The following is a 25,759-nucleotide window of genomic DNA, read 5'->3' on the forward strand; positions in this document are numbered from 1 at the left end:
AGGGCTAATCTGGCCGGCTATCAGTGGGTCGGATGGATCCGAGTTGGCGCTATCAACAAGCGGCCTTGGGCCTCAGATAGCTCCGACCCGGGGCATGTAAGAGGCGAATATGAAGAACAGTAATGATAAGGGGTAACAGCATTTGGGCAAAAGGGCGATTGGAGCTTCGTAGGATCAGACATGATTTCGTATTTACTGGGACCTTCGCATTATCTCAATCGATGACAGCATCACCGTCGCAGTGCGATGCAATGATTGCGGTTCTACATGGCTGAACCAATAACCCAACTACATTTTTAGCAAGTGGTGGAATCCAGTGGTGGAGAGGCTTCTGGCTCATATGGATCGTCCCGATGGGTCATAAGATAAGGAGTGCGGGGATGCGCTCTCGGGCCCCGCAAGACATTGTGGGAGACAAGCCGTTCTGCGACAGAACGTATTAAGCTGTTTATAGTACGTTAATGGTAACTTGAAGTTTAAAAATGGGCTAAGGGCATCTGGATCGATAACTAGAACCGAAAAAGTGAATGCGATAACAAATTGGAAGAATTTTATTGGAGATTTTGACCAGTCAGCAATCAAAATACACCACAGAGAGCCTGAGGTCATAGGGACTACTAGTACTTTGTGAATTTATTCCCGATTCAAGTTTGAAGAATGTAATTGATTCGAAGCAGATGACTAGTCAATTTAATCTTGAGATGAATTCACTAGAAACAAGTCCGCTAGAGTCTATTCAATGTTTTGACCGGGAAAATGTACTAGTTTATGATGCCTAGAACAGAATGCCTTAACAGCCTGTACAAAAGCCTCCATTGCATTCGCCTCCATAGCTAGGTTCAAAGCGATACTTCCGCGCTGATGAATCCAAAATCCCGCCTCCATCATTTCCAGCCAGAAAAGCTTCTTGAGGTCCACATCTTCATGAGGAGCATAATCATCTTTTGCCCGGATTTGGGCCGAGGTCAGGCCGGGCTTAGTGCAATGAATACACATTAATGAGCCTACCCCCGTTACCGTAAATTTAGTTCCCTCAAAAATGTCCAGAAGCTCTGCTCTAAAGTTATCGCCGTTTTTGTTGAATTGAATAGCGACATCTGGGGTGAAGACTTCGGCCAACCCAGTATAGCCAGCATTCAGCATGAGAGTATTGTTCTGGAAAGTTCCGGAGTGAGACAGCGATCCTTGTTTTCGGGGATCGTAAACGGCCATAATATCTTTTCGTCCTCCAAATGCACCGAATGGCATGCCGCCACCGAGGTACTTTCCTAGAGTCTTCAAGTCGGGTTTCTCTTCTATAGTAGCTGCCATGCCGCCTGGATGGAGCCGCGAAGTCATGACTTCATCAAGAATAAACACTGCAGCGGCCTAAAATTCGTCAGCACAGAGCATACTCGCACTTTGAAGAAGATGCTAGACTGACCTTGAGCGTCTGTTCCCGAATGGCTCGCAAGAACTTTCTGGATGCAGGAATTCCTCCACCTGATCCCTGCATGCCTTCGACTAGGACAGCAGCAATATCATCATGCGTATTGAAAACCTCGTTCAGTGCATCGGGGTCATTGTATTGTGACAAGATCCAATCGTGCGGATCCACATTATTCGGTGCAATTCCGAGCCCAAAAGCCAAAACACTTCCATGGTATCCACCTCTGAAAACCACAACTTTTCTCTTACCAGTAAATTCCCTGGCAGCGGCAAGAGCATGTATGTTTGCTTCCGTGCCCGAGTTCGCAAAGCGCAGTGAATCCAGATCAAATCGGGAACAAAGAAGATCTGCATACTTCTTTTCGTATATGTTGGTCGCCCCGAGGCTCAATCCAATGTCAGACAAGACGCCTGTCATGGCTTTCTTTATTTTAGGACTTGAGTGTCCATAAAGACCGGCTGTCAATTCTCCCACGAAATCAAGGTACTCGTGTCCGTCTAGGTCGTAGAGCTTAGTTCCTTCACCACAAACCATGACGACGGGGAATGGTGCAGTATGCAGCAAGGTTCTGGTGTTGCCGCCAGGCATGCTGTCGATAGCGGCTTCATGGTGCTCAAGTGACTTGGGATTGCGCGCTTGAAAACGTCGGATAGCCTCTTCCACCTTGGCCTCACAGCTGGATGGAGATAAATGTAAAGTAGCCATTTCAGACACAGATAGTATCAAAGGACGTTGTATGTGTGTAAATTCGATGTTGTCTTTCCAAGTGCACTGAATCCGTAAAAACTTATATGGCTTTTTTCCTCTTTCTTCTTTCCAAAAAGAAAATAATAAAACAACAAGAAGTTCAATTCAATTCATTTCAAAAGAAAGTAGTTCAAATGATGTATCTCCATTTGTGATAAAGAAGAAGGTATTATCGGACTCATGTTGTGCGGTTTTGCAGTAGGGTCTAGTATAGGGGCAACGTTCGGCTCGACCCGAGTATACCACGGTCGGACTTCCGACACTGAATTGAGCATAAAAAGTTTGATTTCGTCATTGAAAACTACAGAGAAATTATTCAATCATTTAACATACTTTCAGAACTCTTATCCTCCAATGGCTAGCTCCGAGCGTCAGGCAGTAGTGACCAAGGAGGCACCTGGCCCCTACCCAGCCCTCTCCCAGGCTGTGGTTCACAACGGTTTGGTCTTCTGCTCAGGATCAATTGGAATGGATCCAGCCACAAATACTATTGCTGAAGGAACAATCGCCGAACGTACAGTCAGTACAACTGTGAATTTTCTTGAATCTTTACTATGCTGACTTTCTTAGACACAAGCCCTTACAAACCTGAGCAAGGTTTTACAAGCTGCAGGTTCAGGATCAGATAAGGTCCTCAAGGTCATGATTTATGTGACCAGTATGGATGATGTTCCACTCATGAATGAAGCATACAACAAATTCTTCGCTGAGCCGAGACCGGCAAGGGCCTGCATATGCGTCAAGGCGCTGGCCCGGGGAACCGATGTTGAGATGGAATGCACTGGATTCATTTGATTCCATCGCTAGAAGAAGGGAAAGAGAGTATATAGTGCGATGTATCGAAACAGTAATTCAACAGAAAACATCGTTCAAATCATATCCATAAGAAGCTGTTCGCTAGAGTAACACATCCCCACTTCTGCTAAGCTCATAAAATAATCTGAAACCTGATCAGCCTGCAATGAGGACAATACTGGACCACCTCTAGGTGATCCATTTAGCCCCTTCTCCATGTCCACAAGCATTGACTGTAGTGCATCAGAGAGCATTTCAAAGATGTCACGATAAGGAGCCACCGCAGCCCAGCGTTCAGCCATCATAGCCAGAACCATCACGCAGGATGTACACGTGGAAGATACTTTGTCACGTCGTATAGCATTTCGTGCCTCTGAACTGTTCCACAAGCAGTGAATATAAGTAATTCCCGCGAGGAAAAGTACATGCAGAGCTCCCCATGTATCATTGAGTCGTTGGCTCACGTATAGAGATCGGTAGAGTTCAATTATCGATTGTGAGGATGAAGCACAATCCAGAAGAACGGAAAAGTCGTCGCATACGTTAACAGGTGACTCAGGTCTGGAGCTTCGTTGACTAACAACCAAGCGACTGCGATGAAGGAGCAAAACCGAATGGTGATACATCAAGTTATACCATTCTGTGCTTGCGAATGCATTATTCACGGCCCGGCCCTGTTGTAATTGATCTGGAGCAGTTTCCATCCATCTTCGAAGCTCAACCTTAAATCCTCCTGTTAATCCGTTGATTCCATAGGATGGTGAGCCATGTGTCTGGGGGTAGATCTGATTCTGCATTCGAGCCCAAATCCTGCGAAGCTTTATGGTATGTAGGGCTGTTGAAACGATAGTTGGTGACTCTGTGCTCGAGGATCGGGGCTGACAACGAATGCCAGTGGAAGTAATATTCTCATCGTCCAAGTCAAGGAAGAGGTCAACATCAATATCGGAGTCCATGATACCAACCGGGCGGCCTAAAGTGACTGCACATGCCCTGTCGAGATTGTATGCACACCAGAATACCCGTCGTCTTAGCTGAGTCTTCAGTGGGTTCGACTCCATTTTCATCCACGGAATGTCTCTGTGAAGACCTAGTTCGATGCATTGTCGAACGGCGATACCGGAGAGCGACCATATTGATACCCCGATAGGCGATTTTAATGAGTACATGGCGCAACAAAGTAGGGCTTGAATGGTTTCCAAATCGTTCAGTTGAAGGACATGCTCAAACAGCTCTTCCCCAGCGGCATAGAGGCCCTCAGGTAAGCTAGCCCCCGCAAATGGCCCAGTGAGAGCACCCACGGCAGCGACCATATACACAAAATAAGATTGTACGGGATCCGGCGCAAGCCCGTTTTCACACGCGGTCATTACTTCGTCTTCGTACCTAAGAAAAGTTGGCCAGTGCAGAAATGGATACGGTGGGTGTACATTCTCGAAATACGAATTGGTGAGTATTCTTGTAGCCGATCGGTCAGGCAAGGGGGCGGGAACTGGACGAGGACGGTTCGAGACATAAGGGTGGGTCACTCCACTCATTACAAGACCTGGCATGCGAAACTGGGCTCCTCGTAGCTGGGCGGAGAAGAGCTTAGTAAACGAGTATGCCGAAGAAGACCCAAAATAATGAGGTTCGCCTCCAGCGGCTCGAAGGCAGAGCATCTCCAAGGGCGAGGGTCCATCTTCAGCCTCCTTTATCACCTCATTGCCCATATTTTGAGTGTCATTATATCTGCATCTTTTTAGCTTGAGGGTCGGGGATGGCATGTGTACCACGTAATACATACTCCGAAGTAGCTGACACTTGGCCAGGGGTCATCTCCGTTATCTCATGCGTGATTTCGGGTGGATCCTGCGTGCTACTGATTGGCTCTAAGTCCCTCTCTCTCGTCGGGGCTGCCTCCAAAGTACTTTCCAGTTGTGCCAGTCGCTGCTCCAGTGCTTCGACGTAACCACGAGGATACTGTCGCTTTGTCGATGGATCTTCGATTATGCAGGCTATGAAGATCATTTTTCAGCTATACAGTATTTCTCGAATGCGATTCTCACATCTAGCTTGGGCATAACTGACTTCTTGATCCTTTGACACAATTCCCACAAGAAGGTGCTCTACCATCACACTGCAAAAGAAATATTAGCCTTATTTCCTAATTCGCTGTAAGAAATCTACGGCTCACTTTCTGTTTCTTTTGCTGGCAAGCAAGGCAAGCAACACGGGCCCGCTTAGCGTGAGTCCGTGGTGGCAAAGATGTAGACATTTCAAACGGCGAGATCGTAATTTTGCATCAATTATGGTGTATCAAGGATCGGGGTTAATTTGCGCTGCCTTTGACGACCATATGGTAAATTGAGGGACACAAAAACCTAGTTTTAGCTTCCTTATTTAAACTGACGCATAAACGATTGTGCCTCCTGTGTAGATCCACTTTCCCCGCACCGCAAATCCATACACTAGACCAATTAAGCCTGGGCCTTGCGATTAGTGTTGAGAAGTTATGATAAGGACGCAATCTCGACTGCTACAAGGCTGTAATCTTCCGGAACCCAACTGCCCGCCACAATCTCGTGGAGTGTTTCCGAGATGTATCTGAGTGGAAATTCAAGCGATACGTTGATAATTTGGGTAAATCCAGAGTCAAATTGAAAGTTATGTGAATTTCCTATCTATGGGTTGTCATCTCGCTTTGAAGCTAAATCAACCCCCCTCTTTGACATCATTTACAGGCGCACGGTCGCCCCAAAATTTCCCCTTTTCGGCGTCTTTCGAATCTTGCTATCGCCTGGCCTAGTATTGGCCCGAACGGGGGGTTTGTCAAAAGTGTCCAAATACCCCGTCGTGGAAATATTCAACTCTTGAGCCATTATCATCCCGTTACCCATCCATGCCAAGCTATCGATTTTATCTGTGTCATTTGACGCATAATCGAAATCCTCAAATCTGGGATGCGCTAGTGTTGCTCGTTGATGAACAGCGGAGCCCGGCCAATAGCCCAGCATCCTGCCATTTGATGTCCGCTTCGCCCAGTTATTACACTGGGTCAACATCGTCAGCGGTCGCGTCCACTGTAAAATAATTATATTACTTACCGTGAAAGCGAAAGTGGTCTTTTCAAAATATCTGTCCACCTGTTTCTTGAAAGCTGCAACGGCGGAATCTCTGGTCGAAGTTGTCAGTCAATGGATAAATGGAAATCTGGGTTTCAGAAACAAACTTTGGTTTCATCCACTTCAGGTTCTCGCGTTGCAATTTGAGGATACATTTGATCATATACTCGCAAGTTACTTCGCTCATTTGAATTGTGGAACCCGCTCCCGGCGCCCCATTAGGCCCCACAAAAAAGAAGCAATTAGGCATATTCGGCGGACAAAGGGACATATAAGCGCCAGGCTCGTCCTGCCATTGTTCGCCTAGCGAGATGCCATCCTTGCCATATATAGGGGTATCATCGAGAGACAATGATCTGCAAAGGTCAGTTTCGGATGTAAGGAGAATGGGTGAAATGCATACGTGTCAAACCCCGTGGCGCAAATGATAGCATCCACCTCTCTATGTACGCCGTCGTCGTCGATAAGACCAGTGGTGTCGGCTTTCTGGACACCCTTCGGGATGAAGTTGAGGTTGTCTTCCATCAATGCTTCGAGATACTTCGGACCAGGAGACACCCGACGGCAAAGTATGGGGTAGTCTGGTTTCAGAGATTCAAATATTTCTGGTTTCTTCGCAAGTCTGCGTAGCATAGAATCCTCAGTAGCCTTGGAGAAAGACTTATGCATATCTGAACCTACCCAGTGAACCAGCTGGAACTTATTGACAAAGTCTTCAACTTGGTGACGATAGCTCAATTGTGCCTTTGGATCGTGGGCGAATTCCTCCTGTTCCTCCAGTGAGTGAGGAACTATGTCCAGGGTCAGTATCTAAACATTTCGAGATGTAACTCACGACAGCTTCAGTTGAAACTTACAGTTATGGATATCAGATTTTCCCTTTCTAGGATCGGCGGCAACATAACCGGCTGGAGATATCCATGCCTGTCCTCTAACATAGTGATCCATATATTTCACCTTAGGAAGAATTGCAGGTACTAGCTGGACGGCCGTAGCTCCATAGCCAAGCACAGCAACTCGTTTTCCTGTGGGATCGAAATTCTCATCCCAGTTGGCACTGTGTATCAAGTCACCTTTGAAGTCGTGCAAGCCAGGAACTTTCGGCCACATCCATTTATTCAAGTTGCCCGTGGCCTTGACAAATACGTCACAATAATCTTTGAACTCCTAGTTCAGAGGTTAGTACTTTGATTAGACTATTTACTCTTTTAGTGTGCTCACCATGTTATCGGCGATTCGCAACATTGTCACCTCCCATTTGGCCCTATCCTCTAACCACCTGGCGGACTTGAAAACATGTCGGAATTTGACCAAAGATCTCATGTCATACTTCTCGGCAACATTTTTGAAGTAACGACCGATCTCTGGTCCCGGGGAAAAGAAATGTGACCAATACGGATTATTCTCGAATGTGTATTGAAATGAAACCTTCACATGTCTCAATCAGCCTTGAATAATCATTGAATTTCAATCGTGTAGAACTTACAGATGGAACATCTAGCAAGGGCTGATATGTCAGTTTATTCACATAACGCATTTAAGCTAGACGCATTCCTACCACAAGTCACTCCGGGGTACCTGTTGCACTGTTAGTAACTGCATCTCTATCCATGTAATATTTCACACTTACCGGTTCTCGAGCCAAACACCGCCTACTTCCTCGTTCTTGTCGTATATCACTAGATCAAGGTTTGGAATTCTTTGTCGAAACCGAATTCCGCACAGAATTCCGGACATTCCAGCACCGATGCAGATAACCTTCATCGGCCGCGCATAGTCTACAGGGACCTCCCATGACTTTGGACAGCCTGTGGATTCCATAGCTGGCAACGAAGTGAATCTTCTAAATGTAATTGTGAAGTAAAATTGTGAAATACGATATAACCGCAGAATAAAAGTACCACACAAAATTATATAGACATGGAAGTAGAACACTTCAATTTACACACCATCGGAGCATGCCGTTGTAGGATACGGAGCAGCCCTTGGCATGTGTGGACATCTGACCACTCCAAAGATGTTACGATAAGAGAAACCTACGAAGAAGTTCAACAGGCATTAGGGTAGCTCCCTCGTATCAAAAGTCTGCCAGTGATCCAAAAGAAACGGAAAAAACATTTCAAGGTTGTTGTATTGACAGAAATGAGCCAATAGAGGGCCACCGGATCGACCCAGACTGCCAAGGCTCGGCGCCAGTCGCACCTGTCTTAGTAGGTCGGGTGGAGCCGACTGCACTTGGAGATCCTTTTGATCGTGACTTTGGTCAGAGTCGCGAAACTAGCGTGTTCTCGCATTATGAGTCTTTTTTTCAGTCCCGAAGCACCGGGCCAGCCCTGGAGTGTCTCCGACGTCGGCAGAGTAGCACCTGCATGTTGACCGACCTAGCAAAATCATGTATCGGCATCGCGGTATATTTCTCCACGTTTACTACGATAAAATACCTGTTATTCCAGTCGATCGAACTTCCGACGTTGTAGCCCTCTAAGACGTTCAATTTTGCATCATCTGGGCTCTTCATCTGCACATCTTTCAATTCTCATCTTTTACCGTTGCCAAAATGCCAGCTACAAATTCGGAAGACATACTCACCATCGCAGAGCTGAAGGAAGCAGCTGCTGCCAAGTTGGACCCCGTTGCGAGAGGTATGAAAGCTGATCGTCATCATGATCACGAAAGCAAATAAACTGAATGAAAAGCGCTGACACGCAATGCTTAGGATATTTCAACAATGGAGCCATGGACATGTTGACGTACGTTCTCAGAATGAAGAGCTCGTGCGTTTCATTGCTGATCGGGAAGCAGACTCCAAGACAATGAGAAGGCATATGACAAATTCAAAATTCGCCAACGCATTCTTGTAGATGTCGCTGATGTTGACACAACGACAACCATCTTTGGCTCGAAGGTTTCCTTGCCCCTCGCATTTGCCCCCGCCGCGATGCATGGGTTGGCTCATCCCGACGCGGAGAAAGGAACATCGAGAGCAGCGGCCGCCAAAAATATCCCCATGGGCCTTTCGACATATTCCACGACGTCTTTAGAAGATGTCATTAAGGAGCGTGGTGATAAAACTAATCCTTACGTTTTTCAATTGAGTCTCCCCAAAGATCGCTCACTGCCATTGGGCTGGATCAAACGAGCCGAAGGTAAGCGATCCTGTCAGATGTGATCATGCAGTGGCCCTAACCTTTTCTAGAATCCGGGTACAAGGCCCTTGTCCTTACTGTTGATGCACCAGTTCTCGGCCGCCGTCTTGGTGAGCTTAGAAATAAAGTACAGCTGCCAAGCAACATGAATCTTCCCAATCTTGGAGGGGTTCGTTCTCATCATAACCCCGGTCGAGATGCCAGTAATTCGTGGGCATCGGCGATTCCATGGGTCAAAGCTAACACAAAGCTTGAAATTTGGCTCAAGGGTAGTAAGTTATGCTTTCAAGGTTAAAGATATACAACACAATAGAAATAAGCTTACATGAGGCAGTATACTGCGCTGAGGATGTGTTACTGGCAATTAAATACGGACTGGATGGAGTGATCGTTTCCAATCACGGCGGCCGACAGTTGGACGGCGCTGCAGCTACAATTGATGTTCTTCCTGAATGTGCAGCTGCTGCTAAGGGGAGGATCAAGATCGGTATCGATGGCGGAATTAGACGGGGGACCGATATTTTCAAAGCATTGGCTTTGGGTGCGGATTGCTGTTTCATCGGGCGCATTCCTATCTGGGGGTTGGCTGTATGTACAGCACGTCTTCTAATTATATGTGGCCAGAAGTTAACAGATCTTAGTATAACGGAGAGGAGGGTGTCAAGTTGGCGGTCGATATTCTAGAACAGGAACTGAGAACAACTATGGCGCTGGCTGGTTGCTCCTCACTTAAGGAGATCTCGCGTCATCATTTATCGGTGTTGGGCAGCAATGGGCTTCTTTCTAAGCTTTAGATCTTGAGTAGTGTTTGAATTTCAAGCATAATCTACAATATTTGAAAAAAGACGTTCCTCAGGCTCTATTCATCTTTCCGGTGATATTTCTAGTTGTCTTTCCACTTGGCTTTCTATCTCTGGCCAACGGGGGTTCTTTCCCGATGATCACCATTGTGCCCCGTAAGTGAACTTACTCAGATTTGAAATCTATGAAATTTATGAGTGCAAAGATAGATGTGGTCAATTGTACGTAGAGAATAGTTTACTGAGCTAGTAGGTGAATGCCATAGATCATTTATATTAGTTATTTTGCAGAATGTACTATCAACACTAATTCGAGTTGTCTCAATTCAAGAAATCACCACCAGTTTCATGCAGCAACAGATCGTACTCCGGTTTAAATTGCATGAACATGACTGCTGGTGAGCCTGATCTTTCCTTTGTAAACTTGGCCTCCTCGTCGCCCACAAACTTCTTTGGGAGCCCATTCGCAGCAGCGGCCTCGGCGAGTAGTTGAGCCTGACAGGCTTGTTCCAGGGCAATGAAAAAAGCTGCTGCCTCGTCAACAGTACTGCCACAGGTAAGGATGCTAAGGAGCGCGTTAATAACAGAAATTTATAGATAGTCAAGCTGTTGAATGTTTGAATACTTACCCGTGGTTCTGTAGAATTACATTCTTGTGCTTCGGGCCCAAGGCCCTAGCGATGTTCTCCCCCTCCTCCTTTGCGAGGACTACTCCACCAAATCCTTCATATACAGAAAGATCATCGTAGAACATGCAACAGTCCTGATTCAACATCTCAATAGGTCGCCCAAAGGCAGACCAAGCCCGGCCATACGGCGAATGACAATGCGCAGCCGCATTGACATCTGGCCTGGCTTTGTGAAGAGCGGCATGAATCAAAAATCCAGATGTGTTCACCTTGTGCTTCGTCTCGGTAAGAGGTACTCCATCCTCATTAACCAGGATCAGGTCACTGACTTTGAGGAGTTTGAAGTGCACAGCGTAGGGGTTGATCCAGAAACAATCAGGTTGGACTGGATCACGAAGACTGATGTGTCCACCAGCACCATCATTGTAGCCGAACTTGCCGAATAGGCGAAAAGCACCCACTAGATGTTCTTTGGCCCACTTGCGCTCGGCTTCTTGATCTGTAAATGTGGGGATGCTGTGGACCTTGCTGATGAGATCCGGAAACTGGCTGGGCTTAGATTGCACCGGGCGAGAAACCGTAATTGGCTTCGCTACAGCTGAAACAACGGCCTCGCTCGTGGTGGTAGTTGTAGAGGACATGCTGGTGATAGCATCTAGTTCAACAAGTGAAACTGTGTACAAAGCCAAAATGTTGTGTGCTGAGAGGGTGGTAATATAGGCCCTTGTCAGTTTCGGCTAAGGAGGCGCGATTAATCGATTAATCGAATGACCCGAAGAAAGTATTTGAGTTTATAAGAGACCCGCCAAAGATCTAAAGGTGGGGGTTCTGTCGTTACTTGACTGCAAAGATACCGGTCACGCGAGTCGGGTCCAGCCGAGCGTGCACTACGGAGGGAATGCCGGCCTGGACCGGGACCGCGGGGCTCTCACGCGGTCGCAGATAGGCACTGATATGGGCGAGCCCCGCTGGAGAGTGCGGGGCGGATTCAACCCTCGGGCGCAGCCGATTCTGTGCCCAGCTCACCAGCTGAATCACAACATGACGGACGAAGGGATAAGAGACCCCCCCCCTGCGAGAAAATTTATTAGAAAAAAACGCAATGAACTGTCTTGCATAGTCTCAAACTCTTCGGTTAACAATCTAGCAGCGACAATGGGAAAGCCAAAGGTCTTATCGCTGGGCTCACCTTCATGGGCAGGCGAGGCCTTCTTACAAAACTTCAATAACACCTGTGACATCCATGTATGTGCCTTGAATATACCTGGAGATATCCGATCATACTAAACTCAATAATAGGTTCTCCAACCAAGTGGTCGAAATGGCACTGTTCAAGCGATCGCGGATGCTCGAAAATCAAATGGCCCATTTGATGCCGTTTTAATCCTGATGGGAAATGGCGCCTATGAGAGATTCGATAAGGAGCTCTTAGGGCCATTAGTTCCCGAGCTTAAGGTCGTGGGATCGGTGAACGCAGGCTATAGCGAATTTGATCTGGATTGGTTCAACGAGAACAAGATATTTGTAACTAAGACCATCGATGCAGTGGCTGAGCCCACCGCTGATATTGCTATTTTCCTCATGCTCGCCGCGCTCAGAGATACATCTCGTTTGGAGTCGGAAATCCGGAGTGGAGGCTGGAGAGGTGATATAAAGGCGCCACTTCTGGATCCAAACGGCAAAACGCTTGGAATCATAGGCATGGGCAAAATCGGGCGGGTAAGACTCCACCTTCACACTTGATACTCCAATATACTGACGAGATGAATTCAGCATGTTGCACGGAAGGCAAATGCATTCGGTATGAATGTGCAATATCATAACAGAAAGCCGTTATCAGCAGAGATGGAGCAAAGCCTTTCGGCCAAATACAGTTCGAGCATTGAAGAACTTTTGCAAATTTCGGACGTCATTTCACTCAACTGCCCTCTGACTCCGCAGACAAGAGGCTTAATCGGACCCGAAGAGTTCGCAATGATGAAAGACGGAGTTGTTCTCGTCAACACAGCTCGAGGCGCTGTTGTTGATGAAAATGCTTTTATTCAAGCTTTGGAAAGCGGCAAAGTCGCTAGAGCTGGCTTGGATGTATTTGACGGCGAACCCAGGGTGAAGTACGTATACCTCTCATCATTTCAAATTCCAGAGAAGCACAAACTCACACTTTGAACAGTGATTATTTTCGTAAGAGCACACGATGCGTAGTTCAACCTCATATGGGATCCTGGACAGACGTTGCCTGGCGGAATGCATACCAAGAAGCTATGAATAATGTCACCTCTGTCTTCACATCAGGAAAGGCAATCTCCCCTGTCAACTCTTTCTAGGCGTGATGAGGTCTAAGACGACTGGACTTTATAAGCAAAACGAGCATGAGCATAGTCGCGGGGTCGTTTACTATTAAGAGCCCTGGAGTAAAGATTCGAAGAATTTCTGGTTCTGTGTATGAGATCGAAATGAGGCGCAGTCCGAACGTTCTTTACAGACTGAAGAATCGATTTCTCGACAAAAGTGCGAGTGAAAACATGCGCCGTTGGCCTCCTAACTGTTCATGCCATGGAGAAGACGCATATCATTTATTCTATGCGAGATGAGCATACTAAATCGTCCTGTGTTCGGCATACTTCAGAGTGTATATTCGACGAATGTCCATAATTCAGGCAAATAAAAATCTTGGCTTATCGCCTCAGGCTACTCATCGCACAGATGTGCATTGCATGTAACGATCCAGAAGTAGTCAGAAACTTGAAGGTCATTCAGATGGAAATCACTTATCATATCTATGCGAATTTACCGCGAATTTATCCCGGTAAATTGATAAATTCAGCAAGTCGAATCCTGTACTCGGCGTTTTGATGCCAAGATTGCTGCCTGCACTCATTTGGGTGGTGAAATTTATGAGATTCAACAGTCGGCTTTGGAACTTATGCACGGGTGCCTGAATAAGTGGGGACCTTAACGCCCGGTCAAGATGAGGAATAGCGTTGAACCCCCCTCCCTTTTTCTGCTGTATGCGCATATATCCATACCAGTACTACTTGCTGGTCCTACTATTGGCTCCTCCACGTATAAAATCATTTTACCTCCCACTATCTCTCATTCGAGGCTCACTACAGCCGTCATCATTCCTGTTCTTTTCTTGCGTCTAGCAACAGGCTTCTCTTCGCAAAATGACCAAAACTCAATTCGAACATGATAGGATATCACCTCCTAGGTCATAGTTATTGAAGGTGGTTATTGTTTGTCTTGGAATTGGAGGTATTGCGGCGGCAGTTGAGTGTCACCAAAGAGGACCTACCGTGATGGGATTTGAGAAAACTGCAGGCAGGACGGCCGTAGTAAAACGAAAAGCCGAGAGCACAAAGTGGTCATCACGGCTAATAGTGAATTCTAGGTGACAGCTTTGGGATAGGATCCAATGCAGCATTGGTGTTTGATCAATGGGGCGGGGGCAGTGTTGCCGAGGCGCTGGACCGAGACCGTGGCGTGGCGGAAGAGATGGTCATATACGATGAAAATGTTGACCTGGTAGCCAAGTCAGAAGTTGCTGGTTTTAGCCCCGGGGGTGGTTATGGTTACTTAAGGTGGCGCTATCATGCTGCTCGAGCTATCGAATGCCACGCGCAAAGCCTGGGACTTGATCTGCGCTACGGGGTCCGGGTAGAGGAATACTGGGAGGATGACAACAAAGCTGGTATCGTTGTGGACGGCAGCCGCATAGCTGCTGATTGCGTGATTGCTGCGGACGGCGTCCATAGCCGAGGAAGATCTGCAATTAAAGGAAATACTGTCACCCTTCAAGATACAGGAAATGTGGCGTTCCGGGATGGATTCGAAAGTGGAAGCCTTCGACATGAACCTACGACTCAATGGCTCTTTGAAGGTGTTGAAGAAAAGGACAAGCTCCTCGAATTTATCGGCAGGAATGTGTTGGTTATGATTGGATCGGGGAGAAATGGCGGAGATGTGTACTGGGGGTGTATCTTGAAGGAAAGACATAACTACCTGGCCTTCGTCTAACTTTCTGCGCATCAGCTAACTTATTTCTGCAGAGCAATGACCCACGGTAAACGGCACAGTATGAACCTGCGGGTATGGATGAGGCACTACGTCAGATCAGCCATTGGCCAGTGTACGACAAAGTCGGGACAGTAATTGGCAAAATACCCGAGGGCACCTCCTATAAATATTGTCTCTTTGTTTCAGATCCAATTGATGAATAGGTATCTCCTAAATAGAGAATGATAATGCTTGGAGATGCTGCCCATCCAATGGTACCCACTCTGGGTCAAGGTGCGGTTCAAGCCGTTGGAGATTCCGCGGTAGTAGCGATATGCCTCCAACTTTGCGCCGGTGATGTTCCAAACGGGCTAAGGGCGGCACAACCACTTAGGTGAGTTGCAAATGTCTGGGGTCTACCCAATTTGCCGTTTCATTTCTTCATCTTTTCTTTCTCAATGTTAACCAATCATACAATAGAGCCACAAGGGCTACCTTGATACAGAGAGCAGGCGTGGAGCTCTTAACTGCTGTCCATGTCAATGGGTAAAACGACAGACCACCATCCACAATACCATATTGGATCTATCTGCATGACTGCCAGCGACATGGGTATCAAGAGTACGGCAAAGTATTTCAGTCACTGAAGGCCGGTGTGCCCTATCTGCCGACCAACATTCCCACTGGTTCCACCTGGAACGTGGGCCATGAGGTCGAGCTAGGACCAAAGCTTAGGGCATTCAAGGAAGCTCTTAAAGCCCGGGGCGATACAATTACGGCGCTCCCCTAGTGATGTGGCTACATATCATGATATCGCAGTTCTAAGTAGCGCAAGAGAATGCCCGATCTGCAATTGGACAACAAATGCAGTGGCGAAGACCAGTCTTTAGCTAATATTATGGATGTCCCTTAGACGGAATGAAGCGCATATATAGCCTACTGGGTATACCAATCAGGCGAATGCTAGTATCTCGAGCTAATGGCAGTACAGAGATCATACAAATACACAGTACCAACAGTATCTAATTCCGATCGGTAGCCTTAGCTAGTATGGGGCCATTCTACTCTATCTGATATACGTAGCGTTCTATACCCTAACTAACCTAACCAGTGTACTCTCTGGTTACACCTAATACCTACTGCGGCTTTTCCATTCCTATATTGCCTAATTCTTGCAGCCCAATGGCTCGTACCCCAAGTTTATAATGTTCGCCGCGAACAATAACCAGAACGATGCCCGCTAACCGACCGTCAACTCATCCAGCTGGTTTTGCCCCACGTCAGTGTGGTGGTGCTGAGAGTGGAGTTCAATTGTTGCTCAAATCACCACTCATGATTCTACTTATATTACCACCTGACCCTTCGGTCAAATGAGTCAAGCTGAATCAATTATTGTCTCTTCAATGGCCTTTTAAAATGGGTGTTGACTCCACCTGCGCATCTCCACCAGATAGCCTGAGGCTTCCCAATGGCTGGCTGCATATGTACAGTCCCCACCAGGTCTCTTTTCATTGGTTGAATCAATTAGATACTGGAAGACGCTGGATCTTTTGGAAGTTGAGTATGTGGTATTGAAGAGCGATATTATTGCATTAATTATCTCTGCAGTCTTCTACAAACTCGGTTTGGTGAACATATCATGATTTCATTTTATCTGGCCCCAATGCCAAGCCCTTAGCGCACCTTGTAACTTGATCATCTGCGGGGTAACTTGTTCCCTTCTCATCCTATACGGCATGTCCCGGTCATCTTAATGAGTGCTCTTTTAGGCCAAAGAACTTCAGATACCACTGCATGTTCTGCAAACAACAGCCTTGATAGACAAGTGACTTCAGGTACGATTTTTGACAGTTCAATGGTAATTGATCAAAATTGGAAACTTCTCATTAGCTAATATCTACTAACCAGGTGCATACTTCGTTGGTGGCTTTGCTGCCACTGAAAGACGATCATGTGGGGGTTTTGCTTATTTTTTTTTCCAAATGTGGGACGCCATTACTGCACGGGAAGCAGGGTTCCTCCCACTTCTCCGCTCCATGATTGCCACTGAACTTTAGCATACCAATAATGATTTGTTGTTGTGTGATGTGTATATTTCTTTTCATTGATAATTATTCTTTCCAAATCCTCAACGTGTTACTAGTGTCACGGCATCTATGTCCCATTACCAAAAAACCAGATGTTCATGAAGCAACTGGCAATGGGTTCAGACATGAACAAGAAAACAACGAGATAAACTCATAGCCTTACTACATCATGATTATGGGGTGAAGGTCAAATGGCTACTGACACAGGTCCGCGGTGAGAGTGACAGGCTGAGGGCATCCATAGACCTTCTTATGAGCTGGGGTGCTGTAGCAGCTGGGATCATCAGCGGCACAGTCAAAGACCTCACAGCCTTCGCCGGGGCTTAGCGAGTTGGCGCTCGCGGCGAATGGGTTGCCCCACTCGGTGCTCAATTCATCTGTAAGAGGAGTATAATTAATAGGGAGATTCTGGCTTAAGGCTAAATTTGATGCACTTACAGTATGCGTAGTCGGGGTTGGATGAGAACGAATAGCCAAAGAAGAGAGGTGTAGTCAGGGTCTTTGTCTTGGAAATCTTAACAGTCTATACAGTTCATCTCTAGTCAGTTTCGCTTGCCATGTGTCATTGAGAGACCTATCTAGGAAAGCATAACATACCGAGCCAGACTTCTTGAACTTCTCAGAGAAAGTTCCCCCCTTTGCGACTGTGGTTAGAGGACCAGGGGCGCTGCCGTCGTAAGGGAACGACTGCACATAGACGGTGGAAGCACAGTGGTTGTGCACAACGGCATTCTGGGCCGAGGCCAGGCCAATGAAGGCACCAAGTGCAAGCAGAGAAAGCTTCATCGTCGAGTTTATTTATTTTGGGTTTGCAATAGAATATTTGATTGCCTGTTTTCTCTCTTCAAGAAAGGGAATTAGAGGTCTTCATATAGTCCCCCAGCTCAGACCCCATACTTCTACCGATGATATACCGATGAACACACATAGGGTCCACGGGTACTCAAGCAGACCCTGGATTTAAGACATGGTATCCATTCTATGTCTTGGATTGTCAGACCACCGCCTTGGGGTCCATCCCGCGCCCAATCAGAACGAGTGGCAGGTGAGACATACATATACTCCGCATCAAACACATCGCATCGGGTAGCGTTACATCTACTAGTACCCCATAAACACGCCAATCCCTCAATATTAGCTAAACCCCAGCGTTTGTGAATAGTAGCTGTAAATTTGGGTCAAACCATGACTTCAGCGGTGTGCGAAATTTCTCAAAATCATGTAATCCTTTTGTTAAATGTTGAAGATTGAAGATTCAGCCAGTTTCTGCGCTGGTAACCCGCATCGCGGTGCTGTACGGGTCATCTAACCTTATAATTCTGATCTGTCACCGGACACCAAATCTTAAAGTCGAGCTCACATACAAGGAAGGACAGTAGAGCTTAAATGGAGAATAATTTCTTTCTTTTTGAATCAACATGCTTTTCTTCGGCTGACTCCTATCAAAAGTCTCAACCCAGTCATTGTCGTCGGCCTACCTGGCTCAGGCTCGTATAGACCCACCTGGGCGAGCTCGTATTTCTTAATGACTTGACATTTCTGCAGGCGAGAAGATGGATCGGATTCTGAGCGTAGGTTACGAGTGTAAGGACGCTACTCCTGTCAAAAACTCAAAAGTTTGATGCCTTGGCAGATAGAGAAAACTGGAATTTGAATAACTTGAAAGCAGCAACGTGTGTTATCTTGAGAACTAGTGACGTATCATAATCTGACTACTAGTAGTATTATATATCCAAGGATATATCCGGCATTCTATTTCCATAGAAACTTGAACTCATAGCTTTTATCAAAAAGCCGTGAGCAAAGCCCTTGTATTTCTTGGTAACGTATAAATGTCCTTGATGCGGACATTGAACCCGGCGAGAATGCGCTGCATACGTTTGTCCGATCTTTCCGCACTCACCATCCATCATATTGAAGAGCCAGATTGGCCATGTGGAATGCCATGGCCCATGCTTCTCGTCTGCCCAGAAGTTTCATTTGCAATCCATATAGGAAATTCGAAGTCTGCGTACGTTAGAAGCCAATTCCTTATGTGGTATTTTAATATTCAAGGATGAAGAGTCGGTCATACTTCGGTGGAGGAAGATTTGAAACACACTGTCGTGTATTCTGAACTTTCTTCCTTAGGAATTAACAATATGCGAATATGCGTCACTCCGGTCTGGTAGTTTAGAATCTTGTCAGAGATTGGATACTTGAGTGATAGGTCAAAGGTGTTCTTACATCATGCATACTCTGATTTGGCGCCTGATAGTATTCAAGATTTCCACCAAAAAGGCATATCTCGAGCATCCGGCCTGCTTCTCCAATTCCTCCTCCAGCCTTACAATAAGCTGAAACACCAATATCAGGTGGTGTAAACGTTCTCCCATGGTTAAGGAACGTGATGAGTAGGTGATCTCCAACTTCATGAGCCAAAATGGTGGCAATAAGAAAATGGAATCTCCAGAAGGCTGCAGCGGTCTCGTGGACTCTACCGGCGTTGATCATGTCGTATAATTTCTGGTATTATGTTAACTGCTTGGGCCTAGTTGAGACTGATTAAGCGGATTTACTTACAAACGCATTGAGAAAAAGAAACTGCTCACGAGGGTCAAATTGCTCGTAGGTGCCACTCCACTCTTTTCTTTCGTGTTTCCCCAGATCGTCAGGTTTTGCCATCATTTCGTCAATAATAATGGCTGGGAATCTATGGGAGATCTTGCGAAGGAAAAGATCAATAAAGTGCTGAGTAACGAGCAATGGAATTTTTCCTTGTCGTACTCTAGCCAAGGGCTGCAAGAGCTTGACGCCCATGTGATTTACTCAGGAATTCAATAACAAGCCTCGAGGAGTATGTGAGATATGTGTATTCTCTAGACCCAGGCTTGTGCTCATGAAGAACCGTGGGAGGGGTGCGAGTCATGACCATAAAATTCGGAAATGTTGAATGTTAAATCTTGGAATGATGATTTGCTTGAAGGAAGGAATAGGTATTTTTACATCTCAAGTTCAAGTTCATCCATCCCATACGCCATCACTTTATATCTTGAACACAACCCTTCGTCCAACGCCCCTTTGAGATTAATCCCAGTCAAACTAATCTATAAAAGCGCGCGACTATATGATACATGCCTAGTGTTTGAGCATCAGCGACTCGCCGTGATGTCTATTTTAATCATGGTCGTTTCTAGTCGGCACTATTAGCATTGGCTTTTAGCCGCAGGAACTGAGGGCTAAGAATAGCAATGAAAGCAGAAATTAGCGCCAATTTTTTTTCAGTAGATAACGACCACCGAGGGTCTAGTTACTGTTGGGTTTGAAAGAGCGGGAAATGAAGTCCATATGAGATAGACCATTAGGTGTGCATCTCATCTGTCAAACTGGCAGCCTATTATTTGCGATATAGGTATTTTGAAGCATGGGAATAGCAGCGCGATATTACAGGCTTGGGAGCTATTGGCCTCCAGTTCGCGATATTACCAACCTTACCGCCGAACCTAAGGCGCTCATGTTCTTTCCGCCAATGTGCCTGAACGCATTCGCGCGGAGCCAGTGGTAAGAGCACCTGTTATGGGGCGTCCAAGTCTTCACTGATCTCTCGTCGAAAGTTTTAGATCCCTCTTGTCAATCTAAAGCCCTTTATTCAGACCAAACCCTTTGACTATGAAACGAACGATGACGACCACGAGCTTGGAATAGAAACACCATCTGACGCCAATATTGAGTCAGGTGAACATCAGCAAGTTCCGGAGATATTCTCTTCTATCTACCAAAAGGATCTCTCATGGACCGGAAAAATCCCTGGGCCTATTCACTTAGATGTTCACAATATGGAAAAATTCTTTGCATTCTGTATGATGAAAGGAATTCCATATCAGTTGGCGAGAGACAAGAATATGCAATAGTATTTTTGCGTTCATCCAGACTTCTGGCACAACATTTACTGGTGTCACTGTCAATGCCTATTGCCCTCAATTTCTCGGTCTCTTTGTGTCGTTCCAGGGCTCTGATACAAAGGCCACCGCAAGAAGCGACAGTGCATTCAAGATGACTGGATTCAACTCTCAAAGGGACTACAACTGCAAGGCCGACCATGAGGGTGAGAAATGTATCACAACGAATGTGTGACAGTTTGCTGGTATATACATGGTCCTATAAAATGTATACTACCTGCGAAGCCCATCAAACTGTTAGTTTTGCAAAAACGTTCCTAGAGACTTGGTATCATGGAGATGTACACTTTTGTATATAACAAGTAGGGAGGCATCCCATAGATGGCATCCTTAACATAATGTTAACCTGTTGAAAATTTTGCGATGAACGCAGACACCCTCTCTAACCATAGAATCACAGCTATTCTTCATCATTATAGTCCATAATGCATTCATCAAGCAACAATCGCTAATTCCAAGGCCATTATTCAAGACTACATGCTACCCACGGGGAAGATTTGATAATGCAGTACACAGAGCTTAATATGTATTCCTTGTATAATCATAGTAGTGTATACTAGGTGTAAAGTCTCATCCTTAACCCCAGTTTCACTTAATCGCGAAGACGATCTATATACTTAGTGTAAGAACCAGAAAACAGAAGAACTTTTATACAATTTAACTAAAGTATCAAAGATGAGGAAAAAGGAAAGAGGGAAGTTAGGCTTCTATATATTATTATATAGGAGAATCAGACAGGTATAGGATCATATAATCTATTATATGACCCCGTAACCTTACAACCTCGATATTAGTATTAACTTAATATCGGTTTGTTATATTACCCCTCCCTCTAAAAAAAGCCTAGTCTTTAGGCTTTAGCTATTAGAATATTATTACTTTTATTATTATTAATAAATTTATCCTCCTCTACTACCTTAAGCTATATAGATAGATATATAGAAGGTCCTAGCTTATTAGGATATTAAATATAGAATTCTTTTAATTTCTCTAGTATATTCTTAAAGTTATCTATAGGGTACTATTTAGTATCCTTATTTCTGATCTAAGATACTTAATATTGTAGATATCGATAATATATATAAGAATCTTTAATCTTATTAATCTTATAAGTCTTCTTCTTATTAATAATAATTAGTAGTATTATATCTAGGATCTATCTAATAAAAGGCTCTATATATATTATAGGATATAGTTTATCTAATAAGAAGATAAAGTATACCTTTATAGAGTCTAATAGCTTTAAATACTACAAATTACCTTCTTTTTTTATGATTTTAAATAGTCTATATTACTAATTAGATAACTTCCTACTTTATCTTCCTATCTTCTAAATATATATAGTAATAATGTAATGGTTACTAAGTTGTCAGGCTAGAGACCTGTGACTAGGCAAGGATATCGGATGGTAGAGATCAAATAGAACAGTTGATATACAGAACTGATTCTTGCAGGACAAGAATCGTAGCTATGGTTCGTGCGTTTTAATATTGCTAGAGCTTGCTAGGGCTTAGGACAGTCATGTATTAGCAGGTGTATCGTGGTAGATTCGCTTGCGGAGCGGCTATGAATCGTACCCGAATCGTACCCGAAGGGATTCAGGAATCCCGTGACAAATAAAGACTAACTAACTGACTCTAAATTTATCCTTATAGTATTATATATCTATATATCTTTTCTAACTTACTTATATAACTCCTATTGTTTCCTAAGTATTATCCTATATATTCTTTATATTATTAGTAATATCTCTTACCTACTATATATCCCTAGAGAAGATAGCTAAGATATCTAATACCTAATTAAAGATTATTCTAGGATTAAATCTATATTCTATAAAGAAAGATAATTATTCTATACTAGCCTAGGGAAATATAGTAGTAATATAGTCTATTAATAGAAGATATTTAAACTAATTATCTTAATAGAAGTTTATATAGATCTATAATTATTAAGTTATTTATTTATTTATAATTTTATTTTAGTTATCTATCTAAATATAGTAAACTATTAATAACTTTCTTTTAATATCTAGAATATATATTAATTCTATCTAGAATTTAGATATAAACTAAGATCTCTAATCTAATATAATTATATCTAGAATATCTAACTAAGGGAGAATCTCTTAAATAAATAGATATACTATCTCTTTTATATTAATAGTTTTATAGTATAGAATTAATACTTATTATTTTAATAGATAATTAATAAATACTAAAACTATATTATATCTATATTTATTCTTAGGGAAAGATTAGAAATCTATTAAAAGGTATTTATCTAAATAAAGAGAGATTAGAAATAGTTATAATAGTTTAGGGATTTTATTCTATTAATACTTTATATATTTATATATTAAGTAGTTATTAATATATTATTTTATATTAGCTATATATCTAATCTAGTAATAATAATTCTTAACTAATCTTAGTATCTAGTTATATCTAGAATATACTATATATAATTACTAATAGATTTTATCTAAGAGCCTTACTTATAGATCTCTATTATTAGGGATTACTAGATATTCTTTAAAGAGTAATAGATTATTCTTAACTATCTATTAGGATTCTTTCTTATTTAAAATCTTTATCCTATAATTATTAAGAGAAATATATACTTAATTAGCTAAGAAAGTATATTCTACTATAGTTAGTAAGATATTAAGATCTATTAGTATAAGAGATAACTCTATTAAAATATATAGCTCTACTATTTTAGTTAAGAAGATTAAGGACTATTTATCTCTTTACTTAAGCTTCTTCTTATAAGATAGAGTATTAGTAATAATATTTATTTTATTAGATTAATATCTAATGATAAAGTAGAATTAAGAAAGGAGTTTATTTTAGTATATCTATCTAAAGCTAAGTATCTTTTTTATTATAAAGTATTATAAGATATAGTAATATATATAAATATTAAACCTATTATTCTATTATAATCCTTTTAATTCCGGATACTATTTATTTAATATATATATAATAGTAAATAACTCTTAATCTAGAATACTATAATTCTATTTTACTAAGTCTATTAATTTTAAGAAGAAGACTATAGACCTTTATAGATTATTTTTATTTACTTATTAAGAAAGAACTATATCTATATATCCTTCTAATATATTAGTTTTAATCTTTATTTTTAGATCTAGTTTATAATATTAAAGAACTAAAACTTCTATTAGTCTTTTTTTAATCTCTTTAAATATTATTTAATAACTAGTATCCTATTAAAAGATAATATCTTTCTATATTAAGAGATATAAAGACTATATAATATAGTTATAATCCTTAATAAATCTTTAATAGAAATTACTAAATCTTAAGAAGGATTATATATTTTTAATTATCCCTAATTATTACTAATTCTATATAATTTTAACTTTCTAGGGATTAACTTCTAGACTTTCTATATTAATAAAGAATCCTAAGAATTTAGTATAAGTTATATAGAACTTATATTTCTTTAGAGAGACTTATAAACTAGTATTAATTAATTACTATAGTACTTTATTTATATATTTAATATATTCCTTTAGTAAGTTATTATAAATTAAGATATTATCTATATATATTATATAAAAGTTATTAAGATATTCTACTAATATTATATTAATAAAATACTAAAATATAGTAAGGGTATTAATAAGTCTAAATAATATTACTTCATATTTAAATATTCTATATTATATCTAAAAGATTATTAAATCCTCTAAGTCTATATATATCTAGATATAGTAGAATCCTTATTAGATATTTAGTTTTATAAAGATCTTTATATCTACTACTTATTATAATAGCTTATTAATTAATAGAATAGGATATTTATCTTTCTTAGTAATAGTATTTAGTCTTTAGTAATTAATATAGAAGTATATCTTTCTATTAGGTATCCTAACTATTAGAATAGGTAATATAAAGGATATAAAACTTAGCTTAATAAAGCTAAGATAGAGCTTCTTAATAATATACTTCTTATAGACTTTTAGCTTTTTAAAAGATTACTTATAGAGAGGGTAGTATCCTAGATTAAAGATACTATCTATCTAAATAATATAATTAGTACTATCCTACTATAGTAGTATACTATTTAACTCTAGTTTAGAAAATACTTATACTAAGTAATAGTATACTATTAGTATCTTCTTCTTAATCTCTATAACCTCTTCTTATAGAGATATCTTTTTAATAATATAATTAATCTTATAAAGTAAAGTTATAAAGATCTCTATATCTTCCTTCTTTATATATTAATAGAATCCTATTACTCTTATTATTATAATCTTAGAGAGAAAAAAGATAGAATAATATCTTCTTAGACTATTTTAAGAGTAATTCGATACTAGTTAAAGCCTTATCTATCTTTATTTATAATTCTTAGTAGTTATACTATTATTTAGTTAAGTAACTATATTTTAATTAAAACTCTAGAGACTTTTCTTAAGATATAGACTCTTTAGATATAGAAATAAGGTTATTTAGCTAAATAAGCCTATTATTATAATAGTTTATTAAGATATAGTATTATATAAACTAGTTCTAATCTAAGATTATATAATATTAACCTAGATCTATAATTAAGAAAGACAGCCTAGTTATCTTCTATTTATCTATTATTAAATTTAATTATACTTTATAGATAATAGGCTTATTTTTATATTTATTAAAGTCCTATAGGATTATTAGAACCAAAAGATAATAGTTTTTTAATCTAAACTTTTCTAAAGATATAATAAATACTATATCTATATATATAAATCTAGTAGTTCTAGTATTATTTAATACTAATATAAAATAAGAATATTTATTAAAGACTATCTTTATCTTAAGTATAAATTTCTTATTTATAGATATATTTTCTATATTTAACTTAAAGATTAATATCTCTCTACTTATTAAGAAGACTAATAATAAGCCTAATCTTTTCCTATCTTAGTATTTACTTCTAGCTCTATTACTTTAGTTATAATAGGAGTCTTTCTAATTATAGCCTTAGCTATAAGATAAACTATATAAATAGGATAATCTTTACTATAATAGTCTTATTTATTATACTTATAATAATATCCTTCCTTTTACTATC

The 25,759-nt window shown here is 41.8% G+C and overlaps 12 protein-coding genes across 12 annotated transcripts; 5 read left to right on the forward strand and 7 right to left on the reverse strand.

Moving 5' to 3' along the window:
• Positions 1-732: 732 nt before the first annotated feature.
• Positions 733-2,134, reverse strand: N7478_002238 (aminotransferase; the record flags this gene model as incomplete). The annotated part of the gene is made up of 2 exons (XM_056918452.1): positions 733-1,368; positions 1,424-2,134. The coding sequence occupies 2 exons, from the start codon at positions 2,132-2,134 to the stop codon at positions 733-735; spliced, it is 1,347 nt and encodes a 448-aa protein (XP_056784063.1).
• A 396-nt stretch (positions 2,135-2,530) lies between these two features.
• On the forward strand, positions 2,531-2,971 carry N7478_002239 (uncharacterized protein; the record flags this gene model as incomplete). The annotated part of the gene is made up of 2 exons (XM_056918453.1): positions 2,531-2,695; positions 2,747-2,971. 2 exons carry the CDS (start codon positions 2,531-2,533, stop codon positions 2,969-2,971), a joined length of 390 nt encoding a protein of 129 aa, XP_056784064.1.
• Positions 2,972-3,045: 74 nt separating this feature from the next.
• N7478_002240 (fungal specific transcription factor domain-containing protein) lies at positions 3,046-4,683 on the reverse strand (the record flags this gene model as incomplete). The annotated part of the gene is made up of 1 exon (XM_056918454.1): positions 3,046-4,683. One exon carries the CDS (start codon positions 4,681-4,683, stop codon positions 3,046-3,048), a length of 1,638 nt encoding a protein of 545 aa, XP_056784065.1.
• A 13-nt stretch (positions 4,684-4,696) lies between these two features.
• N7478_002241 (FAD-binding monooxygenase moxY) lies at positions 4,697-4,981 on the reverse strand (the record flags this gene model as incomplete). The annotated part of the gene is made up of 1 exon (XM_056918455.1): positions 4,697-4,981. One exon carries the CDS (start codon positions 4,979-4,981, stop codon positions 4,697-4,699), a length of 285 nt encoding a protein of 94 aa, XP_056784066.1.
• A 707-nt stretch (positions 4,982-5,688) lies between these two features.
• N7478_002242 (flavin-containing monooxygenase) lies at positions 5,689-7,896 on the reverse strand (the record flags this gene model as incomplete). The annotated part of the gene is made up of 9 exons (XM_056918456.1): positions 5,689-6,003; positions 6,058-6,127; positions 6,183-6,431; positions 6,479-6,866; positions 6,933-7,242; positions 7,297-7,503; positions 7,562-7,582; positions 7,644-7,653; positions 7,706-7,896. 9 exons carry the CDS (start codon positions 7,894-7,896, stop codon positions 5,689-5,691), a joined length of 1,761 nt encoding a protein of 586 aa, XP_056784067.1.
• Positions 7,897-8,632: 736 nt separating this feature from the next.
• N7478_002243 (alpha-hydroxy acid oxidase) lies at positions 8,633-10,015 on the forward strand (the record flags this gene model as incomplete). The annotated part of the gene is made up of 6 exons (XM_056918457.1): positions 8,633-8,717; positions 8,792-8,825; positions 8,878-9,221; positions 9,272-9,493; positions 9,556-9,809; positions 9,863-10,015. The coding sequence occupies 6 exons, from the start codon at positions 8,633-8,635 to the stop codon at positions 10,013-10,015; spliced, it is 1,092 nt and encodes a 363-aa protein (XP_056784068.1).
• Positions 10,016-10,342: 327 nt separating this feature from the next.
• N7478_002244 (uncharacterized protein) lies at positions 10,343-11,291 on the reverse strand (the record flags this gene model as incomplete). Its single annotated transcript, XM_056918458.1, has 2 exons — positions 10,343-10,586; positions 10,651-11,291. The coding sequence occupies 2 exons, from the start codon at positions 11,289-11,291 to the stop codon at positions 10,343-10,345; spliced, it is 885 nt and encodes a 294-aa protein (XP_056784069.1).
• A 514-nt stretch (positions 11,292-11,805) lies between these two features.
• N7478_002245 (D-mandelate dehydrogenase-like dehydrogenase) lies at positions 11,806-12,974 on the forward strand (the record flags this gene model as incomplete). The annotated part of the gene is made up of 4 exons (XM_056918459.1): positions 11,806-11,895; positions 11,950-12,369; positions 12,424-12,761; positions 12,821-12,974. The coding sequence occupies 4 exons, from the start codon at positions 11,806-11,808 to the stop codon at positions 12,972-12,974; spliced, it is 1,002 nt and encodes a 333-aa protein (XP_056784070.1).
• Positions 12,975-14,043: 1,069 nt separating this feature from the next.
• Positions 14,044-14,870, forward strand: N7478_002246 (FAD-dependent oxidoreductase; the record flags this gene model as incomplete). The annotated part of the gene is made up of 2 exons (XM_056918460.1): positions 14,044-14,661; positions 14,727-14,870. Coding segments are annotated over 2 exons (762 nt in total), but the record flags the coding sequence as incomplete, so codon positions are not given.
• A 24-nt stretch (positions 14,871-14,894) lies between these two features.
• N7478_002247 (FAD-dependent oxidoreductase) lies at positions 14,895-15,436 on the forward strand (the record flags this gene model as incomplete). Its single annotated transcript, XM_056918461.1, is given in 3 exon segments — positions 14,895-15,040; positions 15,127-15,192; positions 15,205-15,436. The coding sequence occupies 3 exon segments, from the start codon at positions 14,895-14,897 to the stop codon at positions 15,434-15,436; spliced, it is 444 nt and encodes a 147-aa protein (XP_056784072.1).
• Positions 15,437-16,928: 1,492 nt separating this feature from the next.
• N7478_002248 (uncharacterized protein) lies at positions 16,929-17,519 on the reverse strand (the record flags this gene model as incomplete). The annotated part of the gene is made up of 3 exons (XM_056918462.1): positions 16,929-17,110; positions 17,172-17,256; positions 17,331-17,519. 3 exons carry the CDS (start codon positions 17,517-17,519, stop codon positions 16,929-16,931), a joined length of 456 nt encoding a protein of 151 aa, XP_056784073.1.
• Positions 17,520-18,801: 1,282 nt separating this feature from the next.
• Positions 18,802-19,397, reverse strand: N7478_002249 (uncharacterized protein; the record flags this gene model as incomplete). The annotated part of the gene is made up of 3 exons (XM_056918463.1): positions 18,802-18,912; positions 18,960-19,238; positions 19,296-19,397. 3 exons carry the CDS (start codon positions 19,395-19,397, stop codon positions 18,802-18,804), a joined length of 492 nt encoding a protein of 163 aa, XP_056784074.1.
• Between the last annotated feature and the right edge of the window lie 6,362 nt (positions 19,398-25,759).

Source organism: Penicillium angulare (genome assembly GCF_028827245.1).
Source record: "Penicillium angulare strain IBT 27051 chromosome Unknown utg000002l_segment0_segment0, whole genome shotgun sequence".
In the NCBI taxonomy this organism is placed as follows: domain Eukaryota; kingdom Fungi; phylum Ascomycota; class Eurotiomycetes; order Eurotiales; family Aspergillaceae; genus Penicillium; species Penicillium angulare.